At 33.5% G+C, this 23,902-nt stretch overlaps 1 protein-coding gene across 1 annotated transcript in view; it reads right to left on the bottom strand.

Moving 5' to 3' along the window:
• Positions 1-4,976: 4,976 nt before the first annotated feature.
• Positions 4,977-23,902, bottom strand: part of LOC108764529 (tachykinin-like peptides receptor 99D) — a gene marked incomplete at its 3' end in the record, with an annotated part of 68,749 nt that continues 49,823 nt past the window's right edge. The window contains exons 2-3 of the mRNA XM_018512816.1: positions 9,765-9,983; positions 4,977-5,127 (exon numbers count right to left, since the gene is read on the bottom strand). Of these exons, the coding sequence (XP_018368318.1) occupies positions 4,977-5,127; positions 9,765-9,983 (370 nt within the window). The remainder of the gene's footprint in view (positions 5,128-9,764; positions 9,984-23,902) is intronic.

Genomic DNA, 23,902 nt, shown 5'->3' with positions numbered 1-23,902 from the left:
CCCCATAATTTCCAAAAGTACGCACTTTCAGGAAAAATGACTCCAATAAAAGTTGTAGGGGTCATGAAAGATTATCTTTTAGTGACTTTGAACTTGGTGACCTTGAATAATTGTTTAAAGGTCGCATAAAGGTCATTTTTAATTTCTTAAATGTAACCCCATTTTTTATTAAATATTCTTGTAGCTAACCTTGAGAGCTTTTCAAAACACTATAATAAAATTTTTTTTATGAACTACATTCCTAGTTATAAGGCTTGAAAGTTACAATACCGCCAGCATTAGCATTACTCAAGGTGTCTGACCGACGGCTAAAATCTTTTGAATGTTGTTCAGAATCATGTCCTAAATAACATTTATCGAGATCAAGGTCATTGAAGGTTGTTCCTCTTATTTTCATTTTTACGTAAAAATGAATTTTTAGTGCAAAAATGAAAATAAGAGGAACAACCTCCAGTGATCTTGATTTCGATAAATGTTATTTAGGACATGATTCTGAACAACATTCAAAAAGTTTTAGCCGTCGGTCAGACACCTTGCGTAATGCTAATGCTGGCGGTACTGTAACTTTTAAGCCTTATAACTCAAAATGTACTTCACAAAAAAAAATTTTATTATAGTGTTTTGAAAAGCTCTCGAGGTTAGCTACAAGAATATTTAATAAAAAATTTTAAATTCCATTTAAAAAATTAAAAATGACCTTTATGTGACCTTCAAACAGTTATTCAACGTCACCAAAAGATAATCCTTCGTAACCCCTACAACTTTTATTGGAGTCATTTTTCCTGAAAGTGCGTACTTTTGGAGATTATAGGGCAGGCCCATTCTTTTCGAATCTCTGTATAATTGTAAACATGTGCAATAAAAATGTTTATTACTTATCAGTCGAAGTATGTTATAATTGATTTTTAATAAGATAGTTAAATTTATTCAGTTGTTCACGTAATATCATTTTATGTACATTTATAACTAGTTATGTATTTTTAATTCCGTGTTCGAAACTCTGAAAATATCGTAATCACACAAATAACACTAATTTACAACAAAAAATTACTTTGGATTGGACTGCGTGTCTTTTATAGATTTTTGGATGCTGAAAAAAATGCCGCAAGTGAAAAAATTCTAGCACGTCGGATTTCTAAGATAATTGAGGTTTAATACTTAAAAAATAGCTTTTTTGCGATATTTGACATTTTTTAATAAAGAAGGTTAACGTACGTTATCATGAAATTTCGATCAGGAGTCATGAATGCATTGTGCATCCCCTATAAAATGTATTTTTTTTATTTCAATACTTTACTTTTTAGCCATGTTATGAACGATTAAAGATAGGAGCTATTTTGAATATGGTGACTCCGGCAGCGTCATATGTGTATGCGGATTAATTTTTTAGGGTCACATTTTGATACCTGTATCTTAATACTTTTATGCACAGAGAATTATGAGACTAATCCACTGGTGTAATAAAAATACATCGTTGCTGAAAAAAAAAATGCAATTAGTAATATGCAACTACATATCTTTCATAAACCAACTCCCCCCCCCCTCTCTCTCTCTCTCTCTCTCTCTCTCTCTCTATGTATGTGTGTATGCGCGTTGTTATGTTTTAAAATGATTTTAGCGTTATCGCATGCGCATATGACGCTGCTGCGGTCCTCATATTCGAAATAGCTCTTATCTTTAATCGTTTATCGTATGGCTAAAAAGTAAGGTATTGAAATAAAAAGAAATGCATCTTATAGGGGATGAACAATACATTCATGAATCCTGATCGAAATTTCAAGTTAACCTTCTTTATTAAAAAATGTCAAATATCGCAAAAAAAACCATTTCTTTAGTATTAAACCTCAATTATCTTGGAAATCTGACGTGCTAGAATTTTTTCGTTTGCGGCATCGTTTTCAGCATTTAAAAATCTATAAGAGACACGTAGTCCGGTCCAAAGTAATTAAAAAAAAAATTATTTATAAACTAGTGTAATTTTTGTTCTAAATCTCCATATGTACAACCACCATACAGGTTAGTATGACGGGTTGCCCATTCGTGTAGGCGCGCGAGATCGTTCACAATTGCGTAGACTTCGGCGGCACAATCATAGCACACCTTTTTTTCCAATAAAGTTCGTAACATATCAAATTGTGATGCAATTATGACGAACTTCCGTAAAAATAAGTTAAAACAAAAACCGAAGTGACAAGATATACAGGGTGACCGATTTTAACTTAGATAGCCAAATAACTCGAAACATCGCGATTAAATAAAAAAATGTTTAAAACAAAAATTGTTGGATATGAAGGGGCTGATTGAACTATGACCTTGACAATGACCTTGATCTTCATTTTCAAGGTTATTTGAAGGTCTACTTTCAATTTTCAAATAGAAACCCATATTTTTGATTCAAGAATCTAATAGCTGATGTCGAGAGCTTTCCAAAACGCTATAATGAAATATTTTTTCATGAAGTACTTTTCAAGTTATAATGCTTCAAAGTTACAGTATCGCCGGCATTAGCATTCCCCAAGATATGTAATACCACGCGTTATGTTTTTATTTGTGCGTTAACTGGCCAGTCTCCAAAATTAAATATTTTGGGTAATGCTAATGCCGGCGATACTGTAACTTTGAAGCATTATAACTTGAAAAGTACTTCATGAAAAAATATTTCATTATAGCGTTTTGGAAAGCTCTCGACATCAGCTATTAGATTCTTGAATCAAAAATATGGGTTTCTATTTGAAAATTGAAAGTAGACCTTCAAATAACCTTGAAAATGAAGGTCAAGATCATTGTCAAGGTCATAGTTCAATCAGCCCCTTCATATCCAACAATTTTTGTTTTAAACATTTTTTTATTTAATCGCGATGTTTCGAGTTATTTGGCTGTCTAAGTTAAAATGGGTCACCCTGTAGATTATAAAAACGAATTTTATCGTGAAAATAAAGTATATTTTCCTTCTTATTATATTGATAATTTATTAATGAATTATTATTCTTCCAAATAAATATTATAAGATTTAACGATAATTATCGTTATTTAAATTTACAGCGAATCAAATTTATTGGTCGATTTATAATTTAAATTTGCAAAGATATGTTTATTTCTGATTTTCGTTCTCTGTAAAAATAATTCAAGCAATCAAATTATATTACACAATGATTACATTCGCGCGATCAAATTTTTCTTATAAGAAGGAAAACATGCTTCGTTTTCAAGATAAAATTCGTTTTTATAACCTATATCTTGTCACTTTGGCTTCTGTTTTAACCTATTTTTACGGAAGTTCGTTATAATTGCATCACAATTTGATATGCTACAAATTTTATTGGAAAAAAAGGTGTGTGTGTGCTATGATTATGCCGCCGAAGTCTACGCAATTGTGAACGATCTCGCGCGCCTGCACGAATGGGCAACCCGTCATACTGACCTGTATGGTGGTGCAACACCCATTCCAAAGTTATGTTTCGTCACAAATCACAAGTACTTTGTGTTATTATAAATACACAGACATTGAAAAAATAAAAATTTATTTTTCGAGAAAAACTTTATAAAGCAAGAAAAGTTTAACTTTTTGACTCATTTTTTCCCTACATATTATATGAGAGATATCTAACAAATAAAAGTATGGATTTTACGATCTAATCATTTGTCAAATTTTTTTTAAAAAAAATAAAAACAAATTTTTTTATTAATTTATTTTTACATCATTAAATTCAGCATTAAAAATAACATAAAAGTAGATATTTTCAAAATTTTAATGAAAGATTACTGATAATTGATTTTTCATAAATGCCCTCCCTTACACAAAGAACGGCTTTATTGAAGTTTTATTTTTAATGTTTTATTTATCTAAACTGTTTTATGTATCTAAAAATTTACCTAGAGCAATCTGAAAATAATTTTGTTAGGCTATCAAAATAATTATATAAGACGCTCAAGTCGGTTGCTAAAATATAAAAATATTTGCAGTATTGCTCATTATGTCTAAGTTTTCTATACAATTACTTTGATGGTTTAATAAAATTATTTTCAGATCTGTATCTAGCTAAATTTGTAGATATTTTAGCAAAATTTCCTTTGCATATATATTGTATATATATGTGTATATATATATATATATATAAAATATATATATATATAAAAGAAATAAAAGATCGGAGATTTTGATGAGACATGAATGACTGTAATAGAGCGAAACAATTATGAAATGCATTATACGATAGAGGGGAACAACTATGAAATGCATTATACGATCGCTATCGGTAGTTTCTTGCTGTGCGATGTGCCAATAAACGCGTAACGCTATTTTCAATGGATATTCAACAGGTATTGAATTGATATTGCATTGATTGAAGAGATAATTAGACGTAAGATGCAATACTGCTGTAATATACAGAATTCCTTTTGTAAATATGAAATATTTATGATTTATTTAGCATCTCATAAGGGAAGTGAAGCGATATTTATTCCTTTCTCGGCATGCTACGGTATGCACAACGAATAAAAGACTAGAACGTGAACAGAAATTGTCTAAATTTAAACTTAATTAATTGAAATAGTTCGTATATCGGTTTTGACCGGGTGAGAGAGTAAGATAAAGAACGTGCGTGAGATTATACACAATCAGTTGCATCACTTCGTGTAAATACGGTACAAGTACTGACACGACACTGCACTTATAATTACTTAAACGTCATCGAACACAAGAAGCGTGTAACAATTTCCAACATGAGTTTATGGAGTTTATTAACATCCATCTCTTCGTTCACGAAGTATTTAAAAGCAACGATTTTATATTATCTACTGTTGAGATGAAAAAAAATACCAAAATGAGAGGGAGAGAGAAGAACTTAGTCGCGTAATCGCGTAAGCGCTTTCATGTCGCGTACGCGCCTTTCCGTTTTAAATCACCTTTCGATCGTGGAACGAAAGCAATTTCAGTGTCTAAACTATGTACGGATATTAATTCATTTTAAACATACCCTCCGTTTGCTTCGAATATTTTCGAGCTGTCTGGCTGTGGCCTCCCCGATGCTTTGCGAGCCCCACAATTCCAAGCCGACCCTGGCATAAGTAAACGTCATGGATCCGATTGGTAAAAAGTATGTCAATATCATGAAGATAACGTTGTACCTGAAAGTCAATTAAATTTATATCGCTTACTCATAAGAACAAGTTTACTTGATGTAATATCGAGCATCGTCTATTCTACGAAGCGTTTCAAGAATCGCATACTTTCTTCTAAGATTCTTTAAGGGGAAATGCTAAACCGATTACCCAACTCGATCAAGATCGATAGTACAGACTTTTTAAATTCAAAATTCGATAATAGTGGTGACATCTTTGATTTAATTTTTACATTATCTTATATGATGGCTGCGTTCGGGAACGTCGCTCGGATGCCTCCGATGCCTCGGATTCATCATCTATCCTTGTTTAACATTAAATGTAAAACAAGGACAGATGATGAATCCGAGTCATCGGAGGCATCCGATCGACGTTTCCGAACGTAGCCAATATATATCATTCTGTCTTACTCAAACGCATGCATCTGTTCTCATCTTAACATATGCCAGCACCATCTATCGCAAGACCGCGCAACTACTACTTTACTGAATTTCGGCTCTGTTGACAGTTCCAGTCTTCACAAAGCACCTGTATACACGTATTTTCTATTCGGTGGAAATATTTCTTTTCTAGACTTTCAATCTTAGTTCTACAAACTCGGTATCGTTCGTTTCAATAATGTGACCTCAGCTACACGCTTATTTTCAAGATATGGACTCTAAAACTCTTATATCAAGCAAATATATATCTGAGATGACAGCTGTACGAGCCAAAAGTAAGTGAATTTTTAACGAATTAAAAATTTTTTTTCGATTTTCTCATGAAATCCAGTGCAGCTGAGGTCCTGTTTGTGCGTACTTTAATTTAAGTAATGATACTTTTGCAATCCGTACATCCAATACAGAGATTTTTGAGAATGGAAATGTGGTAAAACAGAAGGCTTTAGCATCGCCTGAAGAAAACTAAATCTTTCTGTTCTATAGAGAGTGTTCTAGGCTTCATTATTAAGTTGACATCAAAAATTAAAACACTCCGTGCTTCAACAGTTTTGAAAGATTTAAACAGACAAGAAAAATTTTATTTATTCCAGTTAATTTCACTTTTTTCTAATTAATTTTACTTTTCTTTAACAGAAATGAATTTAAGATTTAATTACATTCAATCTCTTAAAGTCGAAAATTAAAAATGAAAATCCGAAAATAGACTGCGCACAAGTTTTTGTTGAAACGTCGATTTTAGAATTATTATAATTGAAAGCGATTAATTTATTAATAAAGTTATTATTATGAAATTCATCACTCATGCGGATATTTCGCAATTGCACGTATGTTCGACCTAATCTGTGGTTCAGACAATCAAATTTAACTAGAGCTGGTATTTCAGGAGTCGCAGGTGTTACGTTCGTGTATAGCACTTTCAACATAAATTTACATTGGATGGCGCGAAAGGCAATGACACGTTATGCTCAACGGGAGAATGAAAATAACGTGATATTGCGGTCTCGCGGGCACATTTTTGTTCAGAAATATCGTGGGGCGTAACCTTTTTCAAAGTGCATGCTGAATGTGCCAATTCAATGCCGAATGAAAATAATACATGGCCGATTCGGTATAGATGCACCAGTCACAGTGACTGATATTACGCGAGTGCACATATTATTAGACCTAATGAACCGACCAATGTGTGCATATTTGATGTTGTTTGTTGACAAAGTTATCGATGGCATTATCAAGTCGTAATTGGACAGGTGAATTAAACCGAACTCACGTTTCGAACATGAAAACTCGTGTGTAATCATTTACATGTAGGTACGTACATAGCTAATGATAATCATGTAATTGTTGTTAACCTTTAGTAGCGGAATATAACGACTTGTAATGTGAAATTTATGGAAAGGGAACAGTTAAACAGATTACACGCAACACGTATGTATAAGTTACAAACTTTCGTCGGAATTTAAAATAGAATGTAAGTGGAATTTTCAAGTAAGTTTACGAGTTTTTAAAAGTTTATTAAAATATTGCGCGAACGGTATTTTAAGAAAGAAAGAAAATATAATCATTTATCACGCAGCCAATTAGTTTAATTCGCATTGAAAGGCTAAGAGACATGGTGACTAAATTATCAAACAAAAATCTCGTGTTTTTATCGCTAGTGATCAACACCGTAATTTTTGCCGATATAATCCTATCTACATGCATTAATTACGTTAATTATGACAATTTGAAAGCGATGCTAACGGTTGTTAATTTTCTAACGGAGCATTTATTAGCTCGTCATGATGAGGACGTTGAAACGCACTCAGCATTAGGATTATTAACAAACGATAATGAATTGATCAATGGATTATCGCGTTCGCTGCAATCAGATTACGAGGTGTCGCAAGCTATTATACAACAATCGAAATTTCCGATTCCACGTTACGCTTGGAAAACCGGTGTTTATTCCAAACAAATAAAAACTACTGATGCATAAATTCATCAGATTATACTCGCGTAGTTCCAATTTAGAATATTTTGTGCGAATTTAAGCCGTTGGAGGTCCGTAAAAGCTTTAATCGTCAGCATTCGACAGTGGTGAATAAGCAAATTCAGTAGCAAAGCAGAATATTTGAGAAACGATCGATGAATGGCGTTATTTGCTACAATGATACTGATATTTATACAAATTTATTTCCGCTACAATAATACTGATATTTATATAAATTTGCTTAAGGATTACACGAGGATTAAATTACATTGTACTTGGAAACGTATCGCCCGAAAGAAGCAAATATATTTGAAAAATTTTAAGAATATCGAGGAAAAGTAAGCTAATCTTATATCATATAAGATTATATTATTATTATATAAGATTATATGTAGATTGACTCAAATACGAAATCGCATTTAATAAAATTGTGCACATTCTAGAGCAAATAAACGTTAAGTTGTCATGGACGATAAACGTTTAGCATTAATTCATAACGGTTATGATTGTTTTTAAAATAATATATATAAATTTGTGGATGACTATTTTTTGATTTCGAAATAAATCCTTAGTTTTAATTTTTTCTCCATTTTTAAATTTTTTACTTTTCTTGTGATTAATTTTTCTTTTTTTCCAATAACTTGATATGTAAAGAATAAATGTAAAAATGGATAAATATTGTATTTCCTATTTATGTATGCAATATTTGTTTATTCATTTATTCTTATCATTACAATCCTGATAATTTCAGAATTTACGACCGCAATTAATCTTCATTAATTTAACACGCTTGAAGCAATGTGTGATAATTATAGAACATTATCGTATATAATTGCATTATAAACCACACCTTTGTAAGGTGTGGCTTATAATGAATTTTACACGTAGTAACATATTTTCTTTCCTGTTTCTTTAAACGATATTATTTATTGATGTGCATCGCTTTGTTGTTTTACCAAGCGTGCGACTAATTACAAGCTTATTATTGATATATGTATAAAGTTTCGAAAAATTAATTTAATAGATGCTTTTATATCGAGTTATTGATGAAGAAATGTGCTTTGAAACTGTATTCTTGTTACGCTTCGAATAAGTAAAGAAGCGAGGGACGAAATATGGGAAAGCTTCGTGTCGTGCGAATCTTCTAATCGCAGAATAGAAGAGATTCTTAGGCTAGAGATTATAGAACGATGGATAGAATCACGTGAACTTGGATTAAGCGTAAGGTATTTTGGGAACAACTGTTCGAAACAGCATTTATATTAGGATTAGAATTCTCCTAGCTATCGTACTACGGGCGTCGCCTATGCGTGATTTTAGTGATTTTATATGTCGTGCTATGCACGATAGCACCGAGCTCTGGATATACTGTCTGAATCTTTCAATTAGGAAACAGCACTCGCTCCGGAGCGAGTACGTTATCTCGGCAAGTACGTTTTCGCAGACTTATCTTAATGGACGATCATACGAAGCGGACGCAAATGTGGAACACAATTCAGATTTTCATCTGTAATTACAATCCGATCAAAGCTTGAAAGATTTAATCGCGCGTGATTGGAGTAAGTATTTCGAAGGCACGCGATACATTTACAATGCACCGAATTGAAGGTATTATTAGCTCGATTTATCGCCTCTCTTATCGCGGTACCTGGAAACACTTCATAGTAAAATGAGAGACTCATTAGGACAGCGCAATATGCATGGCACACACTGCAAGGCACACGTTCATGTACATACGTGAGAGACAAACCAATTGCAATTGGTCATGACCGGCAGGCGCAATCGTTTAACGTTAATTAATCATAAATTATAAACGGTGTAATAGTATTGCGTGGATATATATATGTGTATATGAGGTAACAACACTTTTATGGGTCTTCGAAAAGTGATGCTTTTATCTTTTGTGACTCGCTTGATTGTACGCTATAAAAAACGCGAATGGTAATTGTGTTTAACTACAATAACTTATATGTATACGCGAACGCATTATGGATCTTTGCGAGGTATTCCTACGATCTTAAACACGTTACTATTTAGTATTCGATCAAAATTGAAATAAAGAAGCTTACTTACATCTGCACAATAATAATAATAATAATAATAATAATAATAGAAACAAATCAATTAGATTAGGAAAATAAATTTTTGTGAAAGATCAGACGAACGCAAATATATAGAAATAATTGAGGAATAACTTTTACAAATATGTATTCATTATAAAACATTTGACTTACAAATATTCATCGTAGCTGAGTCCATTATCGTCTGTGTTCGGCCAATCGCTATAGCAGACGACGCGGACTTCGCCATTCATGAAGTTCTGAGTGTACGTGGTGTAGAAAAGTAACATCGGTAAAGATAAAATTGCCCCGATGATCCAAATTATGATTGCAACGCACAGCGTCGCCTTTTTTCCCATACGTGGTTTCAAAGGATTCACGATGGCCATGTACCTAAAATAAGTCCATATTTAATTATAAATTATAATTATAAATAATTATAATTCTGGTCCAATAAATAAAGAATTTGATCATAAGAACAGCCTATACAGGGTGTTCCATTTTAAATAACGGATAGGAATATCTCGGATGGTAAGCATTTTGGAGGAAATTTGTTTATACAAAAGTTGTAGGGTACAGACAAGGCTAACTTATGGTGACCTTGACCTTGACGATGACCTTCAAGGTCATTTCAATATCAAGTCAATTTTTTAAATGGAACCCCTTATTTCTCATTGCATATTCTTACAGCTCATCTCGAGAGCTTTCCAAAACACTATAATTAAGTTCATTTTCCTTAAGTACTTTTCAAATTATAAGGCTTGCAAGTTACAGCATCGCCGATATTAACATTACCCTAGGTGTCCAATCGACGGCTAAAATCTCTTGAATGTTGTTCAGGATTATTACCTAGATAACATTTGTCAAGATCAAGACTATTGGAGGTTGTACCTCTTATTTTCATTTTTATGTAGAAATAAATTTTTAGTGCAAAAGTGAAAATAAGAGGAACAGTCTCCAATGATCTTGATCTTGATATATGTTATCCAGGTAATGATCCTGAACAACATTCAAGAGATTTTAGTCGTCGATTGGACACCTAGGGTAATGCTAATGCCGGCGGTGCTATAACTTGCAAGCCTTATAACTTGAAAAGTACTTCATGAAAATGAACTTAATTATAGTGTTTTGGAAAGCTCTCGAGATGAGCTGTAAGAATATGCAATGAGAAATAAGGGGTTCCATTTAAAAAATTGACTTGATATTGAAATGACCTTGAAGCTCATCGTCAAGGTCAAGGTCAAGGTCACCATAATGTTAGCCTTGTCTGTACCCTACAACTTTTGTATAAACAAATTTCCTCCAAAATGCTTACCATCCGAGATATTCCTGTCCGTTATTTAAAATGGGACACCTTGTATAATTAAAACGATTTTGATTATGAATTAAATCAATTTAATCAAAAAGATAAATTAAAATACAATCTAAAACATTTTATTTAAAAAGACTTTTGTTTTTTAAAATGTTATTGTACATGAAAAATAAGCTTTGTTACGGATATGAAACCAACAATACAATCCATATTACTTAAAATGTCGAAATATATTATTATTTTTATCAAAATAGAATTATACCCTGAGAATTGCGGAGCGTCTACGGTGTCGAAATCTCAGACGACGTTTTTCATCATAAAGTCTCCGGATGATAAGGGCAAGCTGCATCGTGGGGAGTAATAGATCAGGCACACACAGCTTCAGCCTTTTTCTCCGAGATGAAACGAGAGCAGAAAGCGTGCGCGGGCAAAAATATCTCAAACGAGAAAGACGCGAAAGAGATGCAATAAGAGACCTAACGATATCATAATGTTATGGTCGCGATAGTGAAATCATGTTTGCGGGACTGATACACCATCGCAACCGGGTGGACGGAGCTCTAAGAGCCGCCGAAGGCAAGCGCACTAGTACATATATATATATGTGTGTATATATATATATATATAAGATATATATGAGAGAGAGAGAGAGAGAATCGTAAAATTCGTATTACCGAAAGCGAGCAAAGATTGGTGCTAGGAAGAAGATGGAAACTGCTGGTGGAGCGCGTGTCTTCCTGCAATTCGACGAATGGAAGTTCGTGCGGAGGAATATCGATTCGTCGTTCGGACAATAAAACAATGAAAGCAGTGTTGCGCGAAATCCATTTTCTAATATCCAATAGACAAGTTATTTGGCGAGACGATGTAGGTCAATTCATGGTCGTACATTAGGATCGTGTCCTCCTCGTAAAACTATGGTGACTCTTTAAATGCCATTATGAACGGTTCCGTTTTTACATTTTCGGGGACAGTATTTGGCCGCAATGTTCTCTTGAGAAGTTTCGAAAAATAAAGTCTTGTAACATCTTATTTCGTCTTATTAATATGTCGTGTAACATTATATAACGTCAACATAAATTTTCCGGTAATTTTATTTACAGAATGATTTAGTATACGTACATGTTTTCGATGCAAGCAATTGGAAATGCGAGAAGGATGGATAATGATGACGATAATGATGGGGATTTAAATCCATGGTTATGCGAGTCATCGCATAAATTCTGTAATGATCTTAATAACAATATATCAAATGTCAGATGGATTTTTAACCGATTTTATTTTCAAGAAAAAAAAGTGTTAAAACGCTAAAGTGAATCTTTTTGTAATTTTGAATAAAATCCTAGTCAGAATTTTCCTCCTGACTGCGCATTAATGCGACTCATGAAGAGAATAATACATTTATGAGTCGTCGTGGTTGCATAAGCAACGTGGAAATTTAGAAGGTTTTGCTTAAGGGAATAGAACAAGATGATAGTGAAATTAATAAACAAAGAAATATATTTTGTTTCGCTGTGACCCACTTCGGTGAGCTATTCGTTCAAGGGCCATGTTTCCACAGACGGATATTACAAAGACAAACGCATCTACGCCTGAAATGACGTTTTGAGCGCATTTACGATGTTTACAGTCATAAAGAGATCGTAATATCGATAATAAAATACCCTCGTTTAAACTGTGAGGCGAATCGAGGCCACGTTCCATCTTTTTGTTCTTTCCGTTGTAGAAGCACAAAAGCTGGGCACGGATTATTGTTCCTTTGAATAGAGTTTCAGCCTTTCGTGTGGAGATCTGATCGGATCTGAGTTTGATCTAGCTTGAAAGGAATGCCGAGTGTTTTTCGTTCTGAGCTACCATACATACATCCGACGTTTCAATTCCTCTATTCTATTCTCAAAGATAAAGTTTTGAACGAAGTTCGTTCTTCAGTTCGATCGCATTTCTCTCGCCACGTCATTTCTTCCCTTCGCCACTTTTACTTCTATCTCTATTGTTTTTCCTTTGCCTTCGCGAATTCATGCGGACTATCTTATATGTGTAAGAATGTCTTTCAAATAATGTATATTTCTTTTCAGGAAAAATGACAGAGTGATAAAATATTATTTTATGAAATATTGTCGATTTAAATTATGTTTCATGTTTTTAATAGTCGTAATTTTTATTTTTGTAAAATGTGTTTATAGTTTTACACTTTTCAATAGAAATATCAACTTCTGGAAATGATAATATTCTGTCTCTCGAAAGTGTTTGAGATTTTCGTTGAATTTTGGAAAATATGAATGACGTGTCTTGCACAAGATATATCTCAACCTCAAACGCATATTTCGTTTCGAGGTAGATTGGTATATATACATGCAGTTACAATTCGCAGAAACGTTGTCGCCGTCAAAGGTTTACAAGAGAGAAAGAGAGAGAGAGAGAGAGAGAGAGAGAGAGAGAGAGAGAGAGAGAAGTAGAACGGAGCAGCGTCTCACTCTCCACTTTTAGCATAGCATGGTTATTAAACATCAAGGAAATATCCTTGACGTTTCTCAATGTGCTTTTTGCCTCTTACACAAATGTTAATCCACAGATGAACGTCAAGACGTGGCTGTAATGCGTATACTTATGCACACGAATTTTAGACTCTCGGGAATTTCACGCTCGGTCCTTGTCTGGTTGTATCACGAGGATTTCCATTTAAAGCTCATGATTTAATTCCAAGTTAATATCAATGTTTTAATTTAAAGAAAAAATACACGTTATTACGCAAAATAAAAAAAACCCTTAAATTCCTGAAACGAGAGCATTATATTATCACTAAGATTTTATTCCGTGCTGTTTACTTTTAAGATTTTAATTTAACGCCGTCTGTTTTTCGGTATGTACTCGTAAATTTACAAGCGTACTCGTATTAAATTCGATATAGTTGAGAAACTCATTGGAATTTCAATGCGAAAGCAAGCGATTGCGATTGATGAAAAAAGTAGCGTCGCAGAACACTGTTTTTTCCCTAGATTATCTACAAAGCATTAATTTGTAACGCGTGTACGTAAAGCTCGAAATTAAGGATCAGGATTTTGCAGAGATAAACTATTCATGTGATGAAACTATTCATCTGTCGATTCGAGGAAAAGTGGACTAAAAAATATTTTTGCTTTTCATGAATTATCCACAAAGTCAGGTTGCTACGATACAGAGTATAGACGGTTTCCGATGCTTTTACCAGTAACCAATCTGCTTCGCATTCGTCTCAAGTAAAATGGTTTTTTACTTTTTACCTTGCAGAGCCACATACCTTTTCCGGTACGACGACGCAGTCATCATCTACTCGAGAGTAGGGATTGAGGAAAGTCTTGACCTCTTTGCGTCCGATTTATACGCTTACTCGTACTACTTTTAATCCGCTGTGGCTTTCCTTACTTCGGCTAGTTTTAATCTTTTACACATTAGATTTTCACATATATAGACTAGACCTTTCCGACTGGATATTTTTACGTATAATAAAAATACGTATTTATTTTTTCAGTAGACTGTTAGACATCATAAAATATGAAACATAAATGCAGGGATGGGAAGTTATTTTTGCCGTTATTTTTGCCGTTCTTCTTAAAATAACGGTTTGATAACAATGTTGTAATTTTTTATAACGATAACGATGACTAATTAAAAGTTTAGTTTGGGAATGTCACTTTCGAAAAGTGACTTGTCATCATTACGCATTATTTATTGAAAAAAGTAATTCGTTACCTGTCATGTTTCGCCTCGGTACTTTTAAAAGTAACGAATCGCCGCATCACAATTAATGAATTACTTTTTTAGTCACTTCACTTTCCAGCCTTAACTTTTAGTTAGTTCTTGTTATCGTTATAAAAAATTGCAACATCATTATTAAATTGTTGTTTTAAAAGTAAAAGTAATTTCCCATCTCTGCATAAATGACATAAAATCAAAATTTAAATCTATTTATTAAAATCTAGACTATATAAACGTTTAAACAAGATAATTTTTTTAGATTGCATTTTTATTTTTTTTTAAATTCTAATCGATCAAAATTTCTTTAACTGTATTGGTGGATCTAGTGTACTTTAAATTAAAATGTATCTTTGCTTAAAGCTAACATAATTAATACATGATAGTAATAATAAAATTAAGTTAAATGATTTTTTTATTTTGAGGGTCAAAATCCGAGGAATAATGTTATGTTACTTAAAATTACGTAAAGTTGTGAAAATTATTTGTTATAAACAATTTTTCAAAATTTCGCTGAATTTATCTTATTGTTAATTGAAGGAAATATTCAGATCTGTTGGACTCGCCATACTCGATTAAGTTAAAGAATTTATGTGAAACGGTTCGTAGCTAATGTGCGCTTCGCAATTTTTTTATGTAGATTTGTTGGTAAATCTTTACTTTAGGAGACACCCCTTCAATGACTGTGATCTTGACATATGTTATAAAGGTGAAGATCAACTTTTCCTTATAAACTAATCGGCGATCTCTTATAGTTTCTAAGATATTCAGAGTACAATTTTATTAATACTTACCTTAATAAAGATAAAAATAAAAGGTTAAAATACTAATCTTTATCTTAAGAAACAAACCTCGATAATCTCGATCTTGACATATGTTCGCAAGGTCATGATCCTGAGTAACCTTTAAAAGATTTTAGTTGATCACTGTTTATCAACGTTATTAACAAATTATTAACAAGTTATTAACAAAATAAGATAATTGTTTAGTTCAACTCTCTTAGGTGACGTATACCTGCTTACATACGCATACATTTTATGTATTAAATTAAATCTTCTTTACTAAATAAATGGGTCTATAATGTACTAAAAGTAATAGATATCAAAAAGATTAGACAAACCCCTACGCAAGGTAGGGTGTATATTGAATATACTTATTAAATTTCAGTCTTACTACATAAATGAATGAGGCTAATATGAATATAATAGATAAAGTATATATGTGGACGTAACGAAACAGAGCAAAAAAATCAAAAAATAAATATCAACTTTTTACAGTATAAAATGTATTTTAGTCTGATAATGAATACAACGTAGCCATAATATCAAAAACCATTAATATGCTCACGAAAATCAAATCTTCTTTTAAGCATAAATTCAGCTAAATAACTGATATAATGTTCTTTTTTTTGTGTCAAATCGAGGAATATTGTTTCGTACTTCTCGCCACACTCACTCAATATGCTGGGTGTATGCTCCACTAACCGGACAAACTAATATTTGTGATTCACAGTTTCGTGAATATAATCCTCATCTTTCAAATAGTTATACAATTTCCAACAATCAGAAATAATCGTATTATCCGGCTTAATCCATTTTTTAATTACATTTAATAAAGTAGCAGCAGTACGAACAGTTAGAAACTGGTTCAATAGATAATTTTTTAGATCCTCGTTCAAAACCTCCAAATATCCATTGACCAGTAACTAGGCGACGTTTATTATATTTCCGTTTTCTCAATTTCGCTTCGTCTATTTCAACAATTTTGTCCTCTCCTCCAAGAGACTCACTGCTAATATCGATCTATTCAACACAAAGCTACAAAATTCATATAATAATAATGCAACAGAGAGAAAAAGAAAAAGAGAGAGAGAGAGAGATAATAAAATAATAAATTGTGTGCTTAAATAAAATACCTCGCGACAAAAATTCATCCAGTCGATAATTGTTTTCTATGATAATTGAAGTTCTTATTCTAAAAATGTATATCGTGGTGGTGTGTGTGTGTGTGTGTCTAATCGTCAAAAAATAAACGACAAAATAACATACAGTTTGAAGATTTAAATGACTTTCGGAAAACCATGTTTCAGATAATGCACTTATTTTAAAGTTACACCATTTTTTACAGCATCGTTTCTTTCTTTCTTGTATATATTCCTTAAGAAAAAGTGTTTCAATATACTGTGAAATATCATCAGTTACTGAATAGTTAATCAGTATATTGAAACACTTTTTCCTAAGGAATTGTACAGAGTGACAATGAAATATTATATTTGTTTACATCACGCGTTAATGAAACGCAATAATTACATCGTGGACACTTTAACATTCCACGAATAACACGATGATCAATCAAATAATTTAACAGTTTATCTGTTTCATTGATAACACTGAGAAACTTGTAAAGACGCGTGTTGACGATTCAAACGACGCATAACTAATACCTGATAAATAAGGTCAATAGTATAGTACCAAAATGTAAATACTACCTTGAAATAACTTTGATTCTATATATAATACATATGTACACTATCCATCATATACAAGGTGTCATATACAGAAAATAATGAAATTTTGAAAATAAGTTTTATATAAATATATCTCGAAAACTATAAGAGACCGCCGATTAATTTGTAAGGAAAAGTTGATCAGTACCCTCACCTCTATAACATATGTCACGGTCGAGGTCATCAAAGAGGTGTTCTCTAATCCATATAAAGAAATATCAGCTTTGTTTTAATTTCGAAATTATATATTCCTAAAATGTATAATTAGAGATTTTTAATTTGTCAGATTAATCTGATACGTATAATTTTCTATAAATGAAAATATATTTACTTGCAAAATAAAATGTAATGGTACAGTGGCCAATTTTTTTGCGGATAAATATATTGTAACAATTCACCACATGTCCCGGATATACATATTTAATCGTTCTGTCTTATCCAGCTGCGCACCTTTTTGTATGATATAGATAAATTTAAAAGACATCTCTGGGACGATTGTTAAATATTTCTTAAAGTTTTATATTGAATTTTAATAAGGCTTACGATCTCTATTGGAAGTTGATAAATAGATATTCTTGAAAGAGAGAAAGTAGCTGTCACATATCCTGCATGTTTTCCGTTCGTGGAAGCAATTCATAGGAAGGAGGGCTACGAAAATTCCCAGGGGTTACCTTTTGTCGGAGGTTTTTCAGAATAGAAAGATGGTATGAATTGCACCATTCCATGTGTTGCTAAAACTTGAGAAAGTTTTTTCCTGGGTCATGGGCCCTCCGAACCCTTATTGCACCATCACGATAATAAATTACAAAGAATATTAACCTGCATCCCCTTTCGAGATAAACTTAGGAGATATGTGTGAAAGTTTTGACAAACAAATAAATAACTGAAATTAATGCGAGTCCGTGTACTTTTCTACGATACTATTATAAATTTTGTAGTTTCAATGTTATTCTAGAAATAAGCCGCACAACATGGTTTTCTATTTATTTTCTTGTTTGTACTTTGCCGTTTGAATGACACGCGTAAATCTGTCAAAGGAATTTCTTTCAGCGCAAGAATAAAAATGCTCTTCAAATATAATTTAAAATGCAAATCGACTATAAGCGGAGAGTATAAATTCTCAATAACTATAACTGAATTATTTGTTCTTTTTGCGGTGTAAAATCACGTCACTATCTATGTGTTCATATTAAAATTTAGCATTCCAAATATATTACAGCAAAGGTGGTTAACCTTTGCTGTAATATATTTGTCTGGTAAGCCATTGTAAAGATTTTGATATTTTTTATGTGCCACTCTCTGTTACAAATTAACCAAAAAAACTATAATAGTATAATTTTACTTATATTTTCTTCTCTTACATTAAAATAAAATGACTTCTACTGTTTAACAAACAATACATTTCTTTTACTATCATTTATGTTCGTTTTAAAATAAATTGTTATAAATCGTGAATCAAAACATTAATCAGAGATTGCATTTATTTGATTTATTTTTGCGCTTAGAGCATTTTCCATCTTTATTTTTTGATTGGCTATTAGATAGAATTCTCTAAAAAAAAGTCATGACATGACAACTATTAATATACTCAAAATTTTTATTATATATGACAAAAACACAACAATGAAATATCAGCCTAATATCTTTAGCATGAAAACAAACAAACGAACGTAGCCAGAGACCACAAGTGTAAAAAATAGATTAATGAAGTATTTCGATTGCTATTTTACTATGTCATTTTTTATTTGTTTAATTTTTCTTTGACAGAGCTTCTTTAGGCACTAGTGGCACGCGTGCCGCAGGTTAATCACTCCTGTGTTATAATATTGTATTACATGGTAGAATTTTGCGATATAATGTCATATAGATAAATTTCTTTTTTCTTTTGCATTATCTTCTTTTACAATTGTTACAGTTACGTTGAACGTTCCAAGACTGGAGTGCAAGAATTTAATTGATATAGCGTGATTTGCATTACCACTACATTATGCACAGCATTGATTTTGCCTTATTAGATTTGCGCTTCACTAATTACCCATTATTCTCTCGCCAACGATGTTTTCTTGTAGCGCAATCATGAATTACATTTTACAGTCCGTAATTCCTTGGCTACTCATAGCTGCTTCGTCGATACAATACATATTTTATCAAGCCACGTTATGCCCGACGTGGATCCCTCATTACTGTAATCTGTCACGACGAACGCTCATCTCAACCGAACTAACCAACGCAGATTAACCCGTCGAAAACGCCCGAGCCAAGTTATCAGTTCTTGCATTCTGCGGTTGCCTGCCCCGAAGTTTCTTACCACCAAACTGTTTCTTATCTTCCATTGCTACTCTCGTATCATCCTTTTTTCTGTTTTGACGCCGCGTGACAGCATCCCGTCGCTTCCCTGTTCCTTTGATTACAATTGCAGCAATTCACATTGTAACTCATCTTGCTGTCCACAAAGGAGTTATAGTTGGTATCGTGCTGCTGCACGCCTCGTTGTTAAGTGCTCTATTAGGAAGCCGTTTAACGCTTCGTCGAAACCACGATAGCGTCCGTTCTTATCGTCGGATTATTATTATTATTGGTAAAGGGAGGACATTGATCGATGACGCGGATTCACTATCGGCCGGTCGATGTTTAATCCGGCGGCATCGACCGCTGGCGTTGACGTCCGGATTGGCGCGGCGTTAATGTCCGGGTCGGCGTTTTGACGTTGGCATGTAATTGTAGCTTGCGCAATTGTAGTCCTCGCTGATATTCGACGACCTGGCAGCGTCCCAGAACGCCTGGCACCGAGTTGACAAGCAAACGGTACTCTATGGCTAAATTGACGGTTGATCCATCCGCGTGCGAATATTCCTGTTTCCCATTTGCGGCCTCGCATTGTAATTCGCTTTGTAACTCACATTCAGATTAGCCTTTTGATTCGGGTTACTGGTACGACAATGGAAACGTGCTGCTGATGACTGGTGGATTCTACACAGAGGAAGTGGATTGCGGTGACGCTAAAGGCGTCCATCTCAAACCAGAGGTATCGCCCGCCACAGTCGGATGCACGTTCGGGAAATTGATGCTCACGTCTCCGTTTACCTTCAATCCGACATGATAGTATGTGGTGTTTGCGTTCGTTTCAAGACTGACACTTGGTCGAGCAACGCTCTCGACAAGTTGAACGCAGATTCACTTCGGCGAGCTATCAGGTACGAGTAGCGTTTGATTCGCAACCCCCGACATTGACATCCTGATCGACGTTGAAATCGGGATTCTCTTTAAGACGATACACTTCTCTTGTGTCTTGAATTCTCTCGTGTCCGCTGAGATCGATCGATCCCTCTACGGTCGGAATTTTAATCGACCCCTTCTCCTCAATTGTTGGTGAGATAGCGCTATCGGTATTTTGATTAAAATTCGCGTTGCAGTTCGTGTCTGCACCGCCGCTTATTTATTAGTGCTTTTCAACAAGAGATACAGGATAAAATCTTCAACACAATGAAAAGCAATAGTAACAGAGAATAAAAGATTTCAACCTATCAGAAATTGTATATACTAGAATGTACGTTTCTGAGTATCAAATTTGTTATTCCTATTTCTATTGCCTATGCTTTTCATTGTGTTTAAGACTCATTAAGTCTATTTTACGATAGCGTAGGCGTGGTTGTAAGTGATTGTAGTTGTAAAAATTGACCAACTGCAGTCGAATATGAAAAGATTATTCGATTGTGATTAGTTAATTTTTACAAATACAACCACTTACAACTATCCTTATGCACTTGTAGAATAGACTTTACATACTATAATGATATAAGCATAAACTCAGCAAACAAGTTGCATGTAATATACATGTATAATATAACACATGTGTTATATTACAGTTATATTGTTGAATGGGAAATTACAACCAACATATACGTTACATGTAACTTGATGTGTGCTAAGAAAGTATAACATAAGACCGCTGAATCAATGAGCATCCGATATAACGTGATATTGATTTACATAAGATACTCATTGATCCAGTGGATTAATGAGTATCTTATGCTATGCAGGTTATATCATTTTATGTGTGTGATGAGCTTTACATAGTGTTCATTTCGTTTCTGTTTAGCATTGGCAAACAAAGGTGTAATGATTTACTATACCATCCGTGTCTGTTACTGGAAAGCAAGTTATCTACACTGACTTATCGACCTATAACAGACGTAATTTCAATAATCAAGCGAAAAGACGCAGAACATTTTACAGATTTGAATATCCTTACAATCTAATACTGACTGCAATACTGAAAAACAGTAATTAATTATTTATGTTAAAAGCACTGTTCTTAGTATTTATTTAGTATTCCAAATAAGTTAATAATTAATTACTACTTTCAGTAATAAATTGGCTAGTATTAAATTAAATTTCTGTAAGGATATCGAGTAATTTTCTAGACAGCACAGTAATGTTTTAAAAATGTATTTAAAACGTGTTGGACGTTTTGGACGTATTAAAAACATCCAGATCCATGGATATTTTAAAAACGTTTCAAAAACATCCAGTGTTACTATTTTGGACTTTTAAAAATGTCCATTTTAGGACGCAATGGACTAAAATTGGACCAAATTAATACATTAAACAAATTTTAAACCACAATCAAGACAAAATGATTCTTATATGAGAATTATTATTGATTAATATCTTATTCCATAATACACATAAAATTATAATAAAATAAAAAACATTTTTCCCTGAATTTGGGAACTAATTTCATAGTGTTTCGAAGCGGTCACCCATCCGGTTACATAACCGCCATCCACTATGCTTGGCTTCTGAAATCGTATGGAAACCGCTATCCTTCGATGATCCACGAATACCTATATAATTACGATACATCTGTTCAATATGGTCCTAATAGAAATTTGTGCAGTTCAACTGAACATCCAGCAGTTACTGTCTAATATTTAATCTTAATGTTATTAAGACTATTTTCAGGTCAGGAAATCATACGCTGTACTTTCACAGTACCAGTTATCATGTACAGTAACAATATGGTAGCGGTATTTTGTGAGGATATGGTGGGATATTGTACGGGTATCTGGCTAGATTTTTCGTCGTTGAAAATTTTCATCACAGCACAGATGTCCTAGGGATGTCCATGGGACGTTCAAAAGATGTCCGTACATATTAACAAAAGTAAAATTCCTCGTGCGGTCTTAAAAAAATTTTCATTTGTCAAGTCAGCGAAAGCAACACATCGCGAGCAGATTTAGAAAATTTTTTTTTATGAGAGGAATATTTTTAAAATATACAAACATGTGTGTGAACATAGTTCGTACGTTGAATAACGTACATTTTTAAAACATTCGTACTAAGTACCAGGTATGTAAATATGAAACCGGAATTTACCAATAGATGGCCATAGCTGTCAATGTAGTTGCCGTCAGACCGCGTCATTGACGCCATTTCCTTGTTCTGACATCTGACAAAGATTTCCAACTCACAACAATACAAGTTTCATATAACAGTATAGTTTGTAATAGCGTTGAACATGTCGAATTTTGTGCCTGAAAACTACGATTTGCGAACAGCATTGATTTTCTGTTACCATTTGAAGAAAATTGCTGCAGAATCGCATCGAATGCTTGTCGATGCTTACGGTGAGCATGCTCTTGGTAAATCACAGTGCTTTGAGTGGTTTAAAAAATTCAAAAGTGGCGATTTTGACGTGAGAAACAAAGAACGTGGAAAACCACCGAAAAAATTTGAAGACAGCGAATTGCAAGCATTGTTGGATGAGGATGACGCTCAAACTCAACAACAACTCGCGGATTAATTGAGTGTAACACGAGAAGCCCCGTCTCCATACGTTTGAAATCCATGGGAAAGATCCAGAAGATGGGAAAATGGGTTCCACATGAACTGAATGAACGACAGGAAAACCGAAAAACCACTTGCGAAATGCTGCTCGCCAGGTACAAAAGAAAGTCATTTCTCCATCGAATTGTAACTGGCGATGAAAAGTGGATATATTTTGAGAATCCTAAGCGTAAAAGATCATGGGTAACTCCAGGCGAACCATCGACATCGACTGCAAGGCCAAATCTCTATGGACGGAAAACAATGCTCTGTGTTTGGTGGAATCAGAAAATTGTGATCTATTATGAGCTGCTAAAACCTGGCGAAACCATTAATACTGAACGCTACCGACAACAAATGATCAATTTAAATCAAGCTTTGCGTGAAAAACGACCGGAATATCAAAAAAGGCAACACAAAGTGATTTTGCTTCATAATAATGCACCCTCACACACAGCAAAACTGGTCAAGGAAACGATTGAGGCGTTTAGTTGGGAAATACTTTCGCATACGGCTTACTCACCAGACTGTGCCCGTCCGATTACTACTTATTTGCATCGATGGAACACGAACTTGCTCAGCAGCGCTTCACTTCTTACGAAAATGTACGAAAATGGCTAGATGACTAGTTTGGCTAGATGACTGGTTTGGCTCAAAAGAGCAACAATTTTTTGGCGTGGCATCCACAAATTGTCAGACAGGTGGGAAAAATGTATAGCTAGCGATGGGTAATACTTCGAATAAAATATTTTTTATCATTTTCATGCAATAACCGTGTATTTTCTATTAAAAAATTCCGGTTTCATATTTACATACCTGGTAATAAAAATGTAATCTTCTTACGGACTCTCCCAAATTCAACAACAAAAAACTTCAAAACCAGGGCGAATGAGAGTGTGCGTGGTAATTAATACGCAATCTTAATTCTTCAAT

Source organism: Trachymyrmex cornetzi, unplaced genomic scaffold (genome assembly GCF_001594075.2).
Source record: "Trachymyrmex cornetzi isolate Tcor2-1 unplaced genomic scaffold, Tcor1.1 scaffold433, whole genome shotgun sequence".
In the NCBI taxonomy this organism is placed as follows: domain Eukaryota; kingdom Metazoa; phylum Arthropoda; class Insecta; order Hymenoptera; family Formicidae; genus Trachymyrmex; species Trachymyrmex cornetzi.
The sequence above is the reverse complement of the archived record's forward strand: the minus strand, read 5'-3'. Positions and strand labels throughout refer to the sequence as shown.